The following is a 14,803-nucleotide window of genomic DNA, read 5'->3' as shown; positions in this document are numbered from 1 at the left end:
TAATCCAATCTAATAACTTTAATTTCAGCCAAAGCGATTTACTCACCCACAAATAAAACACTGAAACAAGTCAAACAATAACATTTTTATGTTATCTAAGTGACTTATTTATAATGTTTAACCTGAGTAGTGAAAGACCACAGGAGTTTAAAAACGATGTGGCGGGACTACACTGTTCTCACCGGCTCAGATATTTGAAGTATACACAGCTAGATTCTCGCCTGAAAATATGCTAAAAGTTTATTTTGAAACCCAGAAAGAGTAATAAAAGTAACATTAAAACTAAGTAGCTGCCACCATTGTTGAAAACTGGAATTGGCTGGGCCACGCTATGAATTCTGGGATATGGTTTTTTATTTTTGTTGTCCAGGTGAAAAATCAGGAGAAATTCGGGAGAATGGTGACTTTATGTCTTCATCATAATGTTACTTTAGTAAGTTATTGCTAAATTAGGAACATCAACAGCTAAATGCCAGCTTTTTAAATTTAGCAGTGGGAATTAAATCCACTCCAACACCAACTTCAGTGGCAGCTGGAGAACCAACTGCAACAACTCAGCTGTCATACAGAAACGTATTGTTTCTTTTAGTTTTTTCTTTCTTCTTTGGGTATCATATATGATCTTTTTCTTTCAAGTCCATCTATCTAACCAACATATACTCAAATAAATATTAACACTATCCGTTTGTTCAGTCTGACGTCACTAGCCGTGTCTGGGCCTAAACTCTGCTGCAGGTCCATATATCAAATGATCACTGTGGCATTACTGAGAGTTAAAACACTGTCTAAAGTCTTTCATCTTTAATAAAATGATCAGCGTTCTTCTCTACCAGGTGTAACAATTGAGTTTAACATCCAGGCATCCATGAAAACGGAATTTATGACATTTAACGGAGTTAGAAGTTAGCAGGAAGTTAGCTCGCTAGCTTCCATCTAAATACAATATAGCATGTCCTGACTGCAGGGGTTTAGAAACAAATTCAAACGTACAGCTCTGCTATCACTTCCAACATAAATGAAGACAGAAAACTAAACAGCAGTGACGTTTGTAGGGTTACTGAAGTTTGGCTAGCTGGTATATAATGATGTGCTACGTGACCGCTAGCGACACAGCTATGTTAGCATAATATAAACAAGCTAACTTTTTTTCCACTCGATAAAAGTTAACATGAGTGTTCTCAGTGGTCAGGAACAAATGTAATCGCATGGCAGGATGCTGTAAAAGGACTAAACTTAAGCCAGGAGAACAACTGAGATAATCCATCCACAATACGAGGTTAGTCATTCATATACTGCTGCATGGGCTGTGCTGTAGTTGCATCCTAAGGTTTTAAAAACTGAGCTTAAATAAATGATTAGCGGTAATAAAAGCCGAGGGAGGTCAACGGTGATCACTGACTGTTTTTAGGAGCTTTTTGAGATTAAATAGAAGAAAATACAAAGCATTAAACATGTTAACAACACAAAAGCCATATTAAACGCAGACTACTTTAGGCCCGGAAGTAGGATTCGTCGCGTCATCACTGAACAACCGGATTAGCCTGCACCTCTTTTCATCTATTTTCTAGTTGGAGTTTATAAATGTTGACTTCCACTGATTATTACTGTGTAACACAATAATTCAATTTCCTTTTTGAAGTGACATATTTTATTGCAAATCCCACTAAAACTCCAGCTGCAGCTCCTACTGGACCCCCGATAACTCCCAAACCAGCTCCAATAGCAACTTCAATGCCAATTCCAGCAGCAGCAGCAGCTACTCCAGCTCCAGCAACAGCAGCTCCACCAACAGCAGCTCCAGCACCAGCAGCTCCAGCAATAATGTCATGCCATTTCCCCTGAGTAAACTCGTTCCTTCTTTCTGCTTTGTATCTTGCTTCTTTGTCCGTCATCTCTGGATTTTTTTTCGTGAAGTTGTTCCATCTCTGTTTTAATGGCTTTCTCTGCCTCATCAAACATTTTAGAGGTGTAACAGCATCCTGCATTTCTTTTATTCATTGAGTTGATTTTCTTCAGCAGCTCTCTGACCTGAGAGGGATCCTTGTTTCTGCTGTTAAAAACATGATATCCTCCACGACACTGACTAATTAAGTCATTTAGATCTGGATGTTTGATTGCTTCTTCTATGGTGTTCTTCATCACATCATCTTCATGGGTTACCAAGGCCATCGTGTAATCAGCGGCTTGTTCACCAAAAATCTTCTGAATGATTTTCACAGTTTTTTGTTCTTCTTTGGTGAATCTGTTTGGTTGGATCACAACCAGGAACACATGAGGACCAGGAGCAGCAAAGGAGATGCATCTAACAATCTCTCTCTTCACCTCCTCTTCAGTTAGTTTAGTTTCATACAGACCTGGAGTATCAACTACAGCCAGTGTTTTACCTTCAAACTGACATGTTTCCTTCTGACACTCTGATGTTACAGAGGAAGAGAAAGAGGTTGATCTAAATACTTTTCCCCTTAAAATGATGTTTCCTGCTTCACTCTTCCCAACTCTGGTTTTCCCAACAAGAGCAATCCTGAGCTCGACTAGTTTGTTCATGGCTCTCTGAGCCTCTCTGAACATTTCATTGGTGTAGTATCCTCCTCCATTTCTCTCCGTCATTGCGCTAACCTTCTTCAGCAGCTCTCTGACCTGAGAGGGATTTTTTACTGTGTTGTTAAAGACATGATATCCTCCACCACACTGACTGATGAAGCCACTGAGAGTTGGATTATCACTGATCATGTTTTCTATGGTGACTTCATCTCTCTCAAGATTGTCTCCATAGGTGAACAAGGCCATAGTGTAACATGCTGACTGTTCTCCAAACATGTTCTGAATGATCTTGACAGTTTCTTTTTCTTCTTCTGTGAATCTGTTGGCCTGAATAACAACCAGGAACACATGAGGACCAGGAACAGCAAGGTTGATGCAGCTACTAATGTCTTCTTTCACCTCCTCTTCAGTTTTTTTGGTGTCAAATAAACCTGGAGTATCAATTACAGCCAGTGTTTGACCATCAAACAGACCTGTTTTCGTCTGACACTCTGATGTCACTGTGGAAAAAGATGATAAGGATTTAAAAGCTTTTTGTCCTAAGATGGTGTTTCCTGATGCACTCTTCCCAGCTCCAGTTTTCCCAATAAGAACAATCCTAAGGTCAGCCTCTCTGAACATTTCAACTGTGAAGTATCTTCCCGCATTTCTCTGAACCATGGTGTTGATCTTCTCCAGCAGCTCTCTGACCTGAGAGGGATCCTTGTCTCTGTTGTTAAAGACGTGATATCCTCCACCGCACTGACGGATGAATCCACTGAGAGTTGAATCTTTACTGATTAATTTTTCTATGGTGTCTCCATCTAACTTCAGATCATCTCCATGGGTGAACAAGACTAATGTGGAACATGCTGACCGTTTTCCAAACATCTTCTGAATGATTTTCACTGTTTCTTGATCTTCTGAGTAGCAGTTTCCCTGAATCACAACCAGGAACACATTAGGACCAGGAGCAGCAAAGCAGATGGCTCTCTCCATCTCTGCTGTCAACTCCTCTTCACTTTTACTGGTGTCAGACAGACCTGGAGTATCAATGACAGCCAGTTTTTGACCATCAAACTCTCCTGTTTCCTTCTGACACTCTGATGATGTCAATTCAAAAGCATTCCCTTTTCCTAGGATGGTGTTTCCTGAAGCACTCTTTCCAACTCCAGTTTTTCCAAGAAGCAAAATCCTGAGCTCAGGCTTTTGTGGTTCTTCTTGTTCCTCTTGCTCTGCTGAGGAGTAATAAACATTTTTTTTTAGTGATAACTGAGTTAGGAAGTCACCTTTTACCATTACCTTTCCCTACAGTTATTATTTTCACAATTCAAACTCTGAAGATAAACAGTGTGTACTTTCTGTTATATCATGTGCAGATCAAACTGACATTAAATCATTGAGTAAATAAATGAACACCAGGCTCTGACAATATTTCTGGACTCAAACTCCAAGAAAAATAAACCTTGGCAGAGATGATCAGCTGGAGTAAAAGAAGGAAGACTGGTGTTGGGTTTCCTGATGGCTTATTTTTTAACAAAACTTTTGTAGAATAAAGGAAAACTTTAACATGACTTCATTAAATTTACCCAAGTAAATATATAACCTGAATATGATATAAAACAATAGACCTTTCAGCCCAATTCTATGTTTTCTGCATTATCCATCATATAAAATTGAATCAAATGGAAAAATCTCTTTATAAAATTTGTTTTATTAGTTTTAATCTTTTCACTTAATCCATATTGCATTAAGTGAAAATTAAATTCTATGCAACAGTCTTTGACTTGAAGAAATTAGTGTAACATTTAACCCTATTTTCTGTGTATTCCAGCATATAACTGACTGACAGTGTTTGTGAATGACAGATGGTGTAATCCCGGGCACATCACTGTGAAAGAACAACTCTGCAGCAGAGACATTGAGCTGTTAGCCGTTAGCATGCGTCCGTACTACCTGCCCCAGGAATTCTCGCATGTTATCGCGATAACAGCGTATGTCCCCCCCCTCAGCCAACGCGGATGCAGCCTGTGACTCTCTCCACTCTGTGGTCAGCAGACTGCAAACACAATCTCCGAGAGCCCTTCTCATAATATCAGGGGACTTTAATCATGCCTCACTGGACTCCACACTGCCCACCTTCACCCAGTATGTGACCTGCCCAACCAGAGACAATAAAATACTGGACTTACTGTATGCCAATGCTGAAGAGGCATATAGTTCATCACCTCTCCCTCCACTGGGCAGATCTGATCACAACCTGGTGCACCTTGTCCCTGTGTATGAGCCCTTAGTGCGCAGGGAGCCACCAGCCACCCGCACAGTACAGAGATGGTCGGAGGAGAGCGAGGAGGCTCTTAAGGATTGTTTTGAGTGGACTGTGTGGGAGGTGATCTGTGACGGCCACGGAGAGGACATCGACAGCCTTACTACATGCATTACTGACTATATTAATTTCTGTGTAGATAACACCGTACCTACCAGGACTGTACGGTGTTTCAACAACAAACCTTGGATACGGTGTTTCTCCAACAACAAACCTTGGATTACCCCAGAAATTAAAGCTGTCCTCAAGCAGAAGAGGAGGGCCTTCAAATCCAGAGACAAAGAGGAGTTGAAAAGGGTGCAGAGAGAGTTGAGGGGACTGATAAGGAATGGGAAGGACAGCTACAGGCAGAAGATGGAGAACCAGCTTCAGCAAAATAACGTTGGTGAAGTCTGGAGAGGCCTCAGAACCATCTCAGGCCACAAACATCAGAACTCTCTGCCTGGGAGGGATGTGAGGTGGGCAAATGAACTGAATCATTTCTTCAACAGATTTGATTCAGCCATGAGGCAGTCTCCAACATCGGCTGCAGACTCACCCTCACTCTCTCAACCACCCAGGTTAGGAGGGAACTGAGGAGGATTAATGGTAAGAAGGCAGCGGGCCCAGATGGCATCAGCTCGAGGGTCATCAGGTCCTGCGCGGACCAACTGTGTGGGGTGATCGAGCACCCCTTCATCCTGAGCCTGAGGCTGGGGAGAGTCCCACAGCTCTGGAAAACCTCCTGTGTTGTACCAGTACCAAAGACTTCACGCCCCAAGGACCTCAACAGCTACAGGCCCATGGCTCTGACATCCCACCTGATGAAGACCCTGGAGCGGCTGGTCCTGACTCAGCTTCAGCGTCTGGTGAGCTCATCACTGGACCCACTTCAGTTTGCCTACCAACCTGGCATTGGAGCGGATGATGCCATCATTCACCTCCTACATCGTTCCCTCACTCACCTGGAGACCGCTGGGAGCACTGTGAGAATCATGTTCTTTGATTTTTCCAGTGCCTTCAACACTATTCTTCCCACGGTCCTGAAGGACAAGCTGGAGAACTCTGGAGTGGACCATCACCTCACAGCATGGATACTGGAGTACCTCACCGACCGACCACAGTATGTGAGGACTCAGGGCTGTGTGTCGGACAGGGTCGTCTGCAGTACGGGGGCCCCACAGGGAACGGTTCTGGCACCGTTCCTCTTCACCATCTACACTGCAGACTTCTCCCACAACTCCACCCAGTGCTTCCTCCAGAGGTTCTCTGATGACTCTGCAATAGTCGGCCTCATCACTGATGGGGACGACAAGGAGTACAGAGGACTGACTCAGGACTTTGTGGACTGGTGCCAACTGAACTACCTCCAGATCAATGCCAGTAAAACCAAGGAGCTGGTGGTAGACTTCCGCAGGCACAAGCATCCTCCACTGCAACCACTGAACATCCAAGGTATGGACATTGAGGCTGTGGACAGCTACAGGTACCTTGGTGTTCATCTGAATAACAAAGTGGACTGGACTCATAATTCAGACGCCCTCTACAGGAAAGGGCAGAGCAGGCTGTACCTGCTGTGGAGACTCAGGTCGTTTGGAGTGGAGGGCCCACTCCTGAAGACCTTCTATGACTCTGTGGTGGCCTCAGCCATCTTCCATGGTGTGGTCTGCTGGGGCGGCAACATCTCTGCTGGGGACAGGAAGAGACTGAACAGGCTGATCCAAAGGGCCAGCTCTGTTCTAGGATGCCCTCTGGACCCAGTGGAGGTGGTGAGTGACAGGAGAATGGTGGCTAAGCTGTCATCCCTGTTGGACAACATCTCCCACCCCATGCATGAGACTGTGACAGCACTGAGCAGCTCCTTCAGTGGGAGACTGCGGCACCCACGGTGTGGGACGGAGAGATTTCGCAGGTCTTTCCTCCCCACTGCTGTCAGACTCCACAACAAAGACTTTAACTGATCAAACACACACATGTGCAATAACACTAATGTGCAATAATCTTTTCTGGCATCGTTGTATTTTTACTCAGTTGTATATAGCATTTGTATTCTATTTTTATCTTATTGTATATTTTATTCTATTTTATTCGACTGTATATAGTATTTTATTCTATTCTATTCTGTACAGTTGTGTACTGTATTTATTCTTATTTTATTCTAATTTTTGCTTCATAACTTTTGCACTGTCCACTTCCTGCTGTGACAAAACAAATTTCCCATGTGTGGGACTAATAAAGGTTATCTTATCTTATCTTATCATATATAAATTGAAAAAAAATTGTGTTTACACTCACTCTTTCAAATAGATGCAAGTAAAACACAGCAAAAAATAAATAAAATTAAAGATTGACCTGTACTAAGTTCTGTCGCTCTTAAATCTATTTTCACCTGTTTAGCAGGAGTGGGGCCAGGGGAGGTTTGCCCGGTGCCGCAGCGGTCATGTCAGTGGGGGGATCTGGGGGTTTCTCTGGGAATTTCACACTCCAGTGGCAGTGTGCTACATGTTTGCTCCGATTTGAAGTTGGATTATTTGCTGTAGAAAGAAGTTTTCTTCTCACGCGGACGCATATGTTTTTGTCACTTTTTTACAGAATCACACTCAAAGTAATGTTAGTGCTTTCATGCTTTAAATGCTACATTGCCGTAGTCTCTCCCACACTCTATATTATCTATTGTTGATCTAAACATGTCTGTTGCTGCCATGGACATTGCAAGCGCTTATGTCATTGTCATGAGACATTCTCGCAAAAAATAAAAATAAAAAAATAAAAAATCACGGTTTAGTAACGCAGCGTGCTTACAGGAAAGTAACAGTAATCTAATTACCTTTTTTTTGCAATAGTAATCCCTTACTTTACTCGTTACTAGAAAAAAAATGGATTAAAGTAACACATTACTCCCCATCTCTGGCATATGTGACACATAGGCCCTGTTGCTACAGGCATGGCATGCGCTGCGCTCACTGCTAAGGGTGAAGGATCCAAAATTTGTGTTGCGCTAGCCACTGCTGTCTGCTTGTATGTCGTTATTTTCTGGTCGCTCGACATGAACTAGATGCTCCTGCTCCTTGTCGTTTCAAAAGATGTATCTCTTTGACTTTACAGTGAGGAACAAAAGTATTTGAACACCTTTGCACCTTTGTGTTCCAGCTACCCAATTTCGCTGTGCAAGAAACTGCACAATGACAATACAAAGCTCTAAGTGACTCTCTAAGTCTAAGTCTCTCTAAGTTTCAGCTCCCTCCAAAGATCTTCTATTGGATTTAGGTCTGGAGACTGCCCAGACCACTCCAGAACCTTGAGATGCTTCATACGGAGCCACTCCATGGTTATGGTGGCTGTGTACTTCGGATCATTTTCATGTTGGAAGACCCAGCCACAAGCCATCTTCAAAGAACTACAGGAAACGTTTGACCTCTGTAATTGCAAACAAAGGCTTCTGTACCAAATATTAACACTGGTTTTCTCAGGTGTTAATATTTGCTGCACATAACGTACTTATGTGCAGCAGTGTATTGTAGTGTATACAAATAAATTCTTTAAAAACAATACAATGTGATTTCCTGAATTGTTTTTTTAAATGTTGTCCCTCACAGTGGGAATGCACCTACAATATGAATTTCAGACCCCTCCATGAAATATATTTACAAACTCAATTTTTTTAACACACACACACACACACGTATAAATGCACAAACATCAAATTTTCAGATATTTTGGTTTACAAGGTTATAAAACTCGCATACGCAGTTGATTTACAAGTACAAAATATTTATGATCACAATTTGAGCCCATACCCTTTAACCTCTGTGTGAAGTCTTCCTCATGTGCACCATATATGATGATATCTATAGTATTTTACTTTGTAACTGTTTGGAGACTCCAAACACATAGGTGCCTGACTCTGTGGGAACATGGGTAAATGTGCTGGGAACAAAGACGGTCCCTCTTTGACTTCTGTCACCACTGTTACATTAATTTTTTAAAATTCACTTTCAGTTTAAACATTTGATGTATTTTCTATGTCCTATTGTGAATAAAATCTTACTGTGAGATTTTCTAATAATTCCATTTTGGCTTTATTTAGCTTTTCAAAATATTTTGGAAATGGATCAAACATGAAAATGAACTCATGGTAGAATTGGTGGGTGGAGATTTAATCTGCAGGAGGGTAAAGAATCATGTTTATCAGTGAACAGAACAAATGTTGAAGGAGACGAATAAGAAAACGTCCTTTCTTTGTTCCTCTCAGTTTTAGTAGAAACACTGTTCAAATCTTTTTTTTAATCTTTTGTATTATCAAGAAACTGTTGATGATATTGATTCAAAAGCAATTCTTTCCCTAATAGATTATTATAGTTTTCTGACTCTGGGGACTATTAAAAGAAAATAACTTTTCAGTCTGTGCTAGGTTTTCTTTTAACTTTGAGAGTTAATCTTAATGTTGGGTATTTTATTAATAAGCTTTTGAATTTGTAGACATAACTTCTTCTTCTTCTTGGATCAGAGTGTACAAAGTACTTTGAAAACCATTAAAAGCAGAAATAACAAAGAGAAATTGTTAGAGGAAGAGCTCAAACAAGGAGGTAAATTAAAACAATGACTAGAATCTAATACATGTTGAGTTTAACTACCCTTTATATAAATTAATGTTATAGATCAGACTTTTTAAATGTACTCACCAAGACGAGTGTATTTCCTGGCCATGTCTGTCTTTTATGGGCAGTTGATGTGTGATTTTCTGTCTCTGCTGATGTTCTGTGTGGAAACGAGTCTGAGAGGCAGGGCAGAAAGATCAGAAGGAAACAGGAACGGTTAGTTGTTAGTTACTTGTCATTCAAGTTGAGTTACTTTTGTATGAGAGACGAGTTCATACTTTGTGTTTTGTGTTTGGTGCACTGAAGAAAAAAAGGAAAACTAATCTCTAATCTTGGTGTTTAGCCCGTATAGGTGTGGAGCTCTGAGCACAGACAGTTAATCACAGACCCTGTTTTTAATTTTGATGTTTCTGTTGCTTTCACACATCTGGATGCAGACCCTGTCTAGGACATTAATCTTGTGACTCAGAGTACCAGGGCTGTGCAGAGACATTTAAAGGGGCGGGTGCTCAAAGTTAAAAAGGGGCACGTTGAACCAGGCTGAATAACAACAACACACATTCATCAAGAATCTAATATGGGATCGCGTCATACTATATCACTGTTGTGAGGTGGCGACAAGGCAAAGCAAATGTAGCCGATGTTTTACCTGATGGGTACAATGTTGCTGTTGAGGGGTTTCTGCTGCTCCTGCTGCTGATAGTGCTGGAGGGCTGTGCTGATCTGAGACTGTAGACATTAAAAAGTCCATAGGAGAGATGGGAGCTGATTAAACAAGTGTTATGAGATAATAACAAAATGCAAAGATTGGTGACAGCGCTTGGAACCATAAGGCAACAAAAAACTGAGAGAAATAAACTCGGCTCTGCCTGTGAATCACTCTTTGCTTCTCTTCCCCCTCTATTTCCTCATCTCATATATCACTCTGCACTTGCTGTCTATCTGAGAACAAGGCACAACTTGCTATTGCAATAAACTATTATGTAATTATCCACACTTAACAACTCTTCCACTTAATCTATAATAAAATATTGATGGAAAAATGTTATAGAAGCAAAACATTACTGGGATACCTCTCCAACAACTGGTACGCGTGTTAATGTTACCTGTGCTCTTTGTAATCCAGCTGCTGAGGGATTCACTGCCTTTAGTAGCCTCACACAGCTCCTACTGTTTCCTCCTCATGTCCTTACCAGCCATGTCTGGACAATGTTATATAATGAGTAATAATTTTAAAAAATCAATATACATAAAACACACACAAGCAAGTACAGTGACATTTTAGACCTTCTTCAGAATACTGTATATACCATGGCAACAAGTTTCCATCATGGTGCTGATCCACAATCCTTCCCTTATTATTTATTACTAGAGCTATAACAATAAAGTAAAATATAAAATAATGTATGTTTGACTATCCACTCTGTATGGGCAGAAAGTTTATTAAATGTTTAAACTGTAGAGATGTTTTCACGTTGAGCATGTGCTTAAGGATTGTAATGGACGTTTTTTAATGCTACAAGGTAATCTACTATCTACTAGACTAAATTTAATTAATATTTATGGCCCAAATGAAGATAATCCAAACTTTTATAGCAATTTATTTCTTAAAATTTCAGACTTGCAAGGTAAATGTATAATTGCTGGGGACTTAATTTGTGCTTTGAACCCACAGAAGGATAAATCTTCAGGCATGGATAATACTGATAATAGAACACGAAAGGTGATCAGGCAATTTATGAAGGAGTTAAATATAACTGATATATGGCGAGATCAAAATCCAACCAAATTACAATATTCTTGCTGGTCAGGTACACACAAAGTGTATTCCAGAATAGATTACTTTTTGGTATCAACTGAGCTGGCTCATTATATAAAAGATTGCCAGTATGAGGAAATAATAATATCTCACCAGGCAGCCATTATTTTGACTTTCATAGAGCCAAAACTGATCAAAACTCGAATTGAATGGAGGTTTCAATTGAAGTGGATGCAGGACAAACAGTTTCTTGAGTTTTTAGGCAAGCAAATTAATGAATACTTTGAGCACAATTCAGATCAAACATTGGCAAGTGTGAGATGGGAAGCCTTTAAGGCATACTCAAGAGGGCAAATTATAAGCTATTCTAGCAAGAAAACAAGAGAAAGAAACCAAAGGATAAAATACCTGGAAGAAAAAATAAAAATGTTACAAGAGATCAGCTTTCAATCAGGCCAAAATAATGAGTACAATGTAAAAGAATTATTACTATTGAGAACGCAATATAATGAAATGACAAGTGAAAAAGCAGCTGTAAATTTATTGAGATTAAAGCAACAATTCTATCACCAAGGTGAAAAACCCAGCAAACTCCTGGCTTGGCGTATAAAACAGCAGGAATCTGAAAAGGCAATTACAAAACTTGAAACTTCAAATGGAAATATCATAGTAAATGGCCTGTAAATGGCCTGTATTTGTATAGCGCTTTACTAGTCCCTAAGGACCCCAAAGCGCTTTACACAACCAGTCATCCACCCATTCACACACACATTCACACACTGGTGATAGCAAGCTACATTGTAGCCACAGCCACCCTGGGGCGCACTGACAGAGTATAGTAGCAGACCCATTAGAGGTAAATAATGCATTTAAAGTGTTTTATGAAACGTTATATAACTCTGAATTCAACAATGCAACTAGAATTCAATCTTTATTTCTAGATAAACTTGATATACCAAAAATTTCAGACAAAAACAAAGAAAATGTTGACAGACAAATTAGTATATATGAAATTATTGATGCTATAAACTCTCTAAATGCTGGTAAAACAGCTGGCCCAGACGGATTGCCAATCGACCTTTATAAATACTTCAAAGATAAATTAGCACAGCCCCTCTTAGATATGTATATAGAATGTTTTAAGCAATGCTTGGTAATAAAATTTTAATTAAAGGTTTGGTATTGCAAGTCCTGCCACTTGATTTGCCGTTTTCTTTCCTGCAGCTCTATATTATTTTCAGTTATTATGTTTAAATGAACTCTTTTGTTCTCTCTCTCTCTCTCTTTTTTTTTTAATGAAACTGATTTACCACGCCTATGCTTTGTTAATAACGTGTAATAGCCTGTGTGCCTTTATAACTGTTAAAACTTTTGCACTGGCTAGTGTAATATTTCCTGGGGTGTAAATCCACCTCCAGGTTGCGCTGTCAGTACCGTTTAGTTACCGGTTATCCTTCACCCCACCACGCAAACACAAAATAAATTGAATCTTCATTTTAGAACAGATGACATATAGTTACATGAAGTTGTTACATACAAACTGCTCTAAACGCACGTTAACATGGTGCTTCCATATATTCCATATATTAAAAACTTCTGTTTTTAGATGTTCTGGCTCGCCGTATAAATCCAAGTCGGTCGTCTATAAGACAAAGAGTCGACTGTAAAACTAATTACTGTCCATCCAGTTACTGAAACGGGCAGAAGGAAACCCGAAAGAAAGAAAGGAAAGTCAAAGCAACACGTCTGTAATGTAGCCCAAAGAAGCAGTAGCGGTTGCGCTGTGAAGTTAGCATTTACAGTAAAGAGACTATTATGACATACGTCATGCTAATATCTTAACAATTCGAAGTTACATACCGATCAAACGGCGCCGCCTGGTTCTCAAACAAAGTGGCCAACAGGAGTCTTCTGCAGCTCCAACCTATAAACACACCTGTTTACTACCAGGTAAAATAATTAAACGTACGCCACAAAAAAATACCAGCAGTCGATGGAGAGAAGGCTTCAGAGGAAACGATCCGCAGCTGATCTCTACAAAAGCTTTGAGGAACGCCAACCAACAAAAATATGGACAATTCAGACAACAGGGACATGTACGTGACTCTTACCTGTGACAGCTAGGGAGGAGTCCGGAAACTGGATACATACAGGAACAGGTGAGTGAGTCAGGGTTGCTCAGATATCCGCTACTAGCACCATGTCATGTGTTGAGTTTGAATATATAATCTTAAATGCTAATACGCTGATTATATTGGAGGCCCAACTCTTAGTATAGTTTGTGCCGACAGGACTGACAGGAAACCACGTGCTTTTGCAGAAGCATGCTTTTGCAGGCCAAAGTGAAACTAAACAGAGCGTTTGATCGAAACGTAAAGTGTGTGTGACGTCGAGATGGAGTATATAAATATAACTAGGCTTCCTGTTTGTTCTTGAGACCTGAGGTTGTGTTTGTTGTGCTTGGGTCTCCATATTCCAGAATATGTAAAATTAAAGATCATTTTAAAGTAAAAGACCACTTTGAGCCCTGTGTCTTTTTCGCCGTAAAGAATCTGAAGAACCGGATTTAATACTTGGTGCCCGTGACCCGGATTCTTGTGCGGCTGAGGGGACTAATTTGGACCTTAAGGTACGATCTAAGGTTCCACAGGGAGTTCCACAGGGTTCTGTGCTCGGACCAATTCTATTTACATTTCACATGCTCAGGGCAGGACTGGGACAAAAAAAGGCCATGGCATTTTTTTTTTTTCTTTGTCCCAGTCAGGGGTTACAGTGAGAATTGACAACTGACTATGTATATATATATATATATATATATATCCTGGGACCCAGCGTTTTAAGTTCTAATATATATTTAAGTGTTTAGGTTTACGTATCAGGGTCTCTAAGTTCTTTTCAGTTATACCAAGGTGGCCATTATAGTTTGTGTATTAGATGCCCCTTGCATCTTCAGCCCTGTGTTTAAGTCTCCTTCATCCTTCATGCTTTCCACTGCGGTGTCCAAATTGAGGGGGAGGATGCTTTGAAGTATCCTACCTACCTGCTACACGTAGGATCCTTCGACGGCCAGGTAGGACGGAGGTGAGCGGCTGTCAAATTGGACAGCCTTCTAGCCTCCGTTCAAGTCCACCCTTACTTCCAATTTTTTCCCCACAGCATGAAATCTTTAAGATGGACACAGAAATGTCTCTCCAATTTTTTTTGTACATTAATTTTTAGTTCTCGAGGAGCTAGAAAAACTTCATCATCGTCGCATGTTTTGTACCTTAGGCTCATCAGAGACAATCCAACACGTTCTCACTCCCAACTCGTCAAATGTGTGACGCATGGTCAGGCTCCCCCTGCTTCACTTATCGACGCGCAGGGTACCCCCCTCGCGTCGAGAATTGACGTGCAGGGTCCTCCTATTGAATACTATGCTGCTCCCTAATCGTTGTTTATCGACGAAAAGAGATTTCCGCGCAAGAGCCTGTTGTTCGTATATTTATATATTTCCGAAATCACATTGTAGTGACGTATACTGAACACAATACATTAAATAATATAAGCAACTACCTGAGAAACAGCAGATACAGCAGATAAATTAATTATAGGCTATTACTTTTGCATTTATGGAGGAAG

General features: G+C 40.5%; 1 protein-coding gene across 1 annotated transcript; it reads right to left on the bottom strand.

Annotated features, from left to right (window-relative positions):
• Positions 1 to 1,502: 1,502 nt before the first annotated feature.
• On the bottom strand, positions 1,503 to 9,586 carry LOC100693299 (GTPase IMAP family member 8-like). The gene is made up of 2 exons (XM_003457347.5): positions 9,508 to 9,586; positions 1,503 to 3,758 (listed from the first exon to the last, which is right to left on the bottom strand). The coding sequence occupies exons 1-2, from the start codon at positions 9,530 to 9,532 to the stop codon at positions 1,825 to 1,827; spliced, it is 1,959 nt and encodes a 652-aa protein (XP_003457395.3). The 5' UTR covers positions 9,533 to 9,586; the 3' UTR covers positions 1,503 to 1,824.
• Between the last annotated feature and the right edge of the window lie 5,217 nt (positions 9,587 to 14,803).

This window comes from Oreochromis niloticus, linkage group LG3 (assembly GCF_001858045.2).
Source record: "Oreochromis niloticus isolate F11D_XX linkage group LG3, O_niloticus_UMD_NMBU, whole genome shotgun sequence".
Lineage (NCBI taxonomy): Eukaryota > Metazoa > Chordata > Actinopteri > Cichliformes > Cichlidae > Oreochromis > Oreochromis niloticus.
Note: the sequence above shows the minus strand (reverse complement) of the source record. Positions and strands in the feature narration are given on the sequence as shown.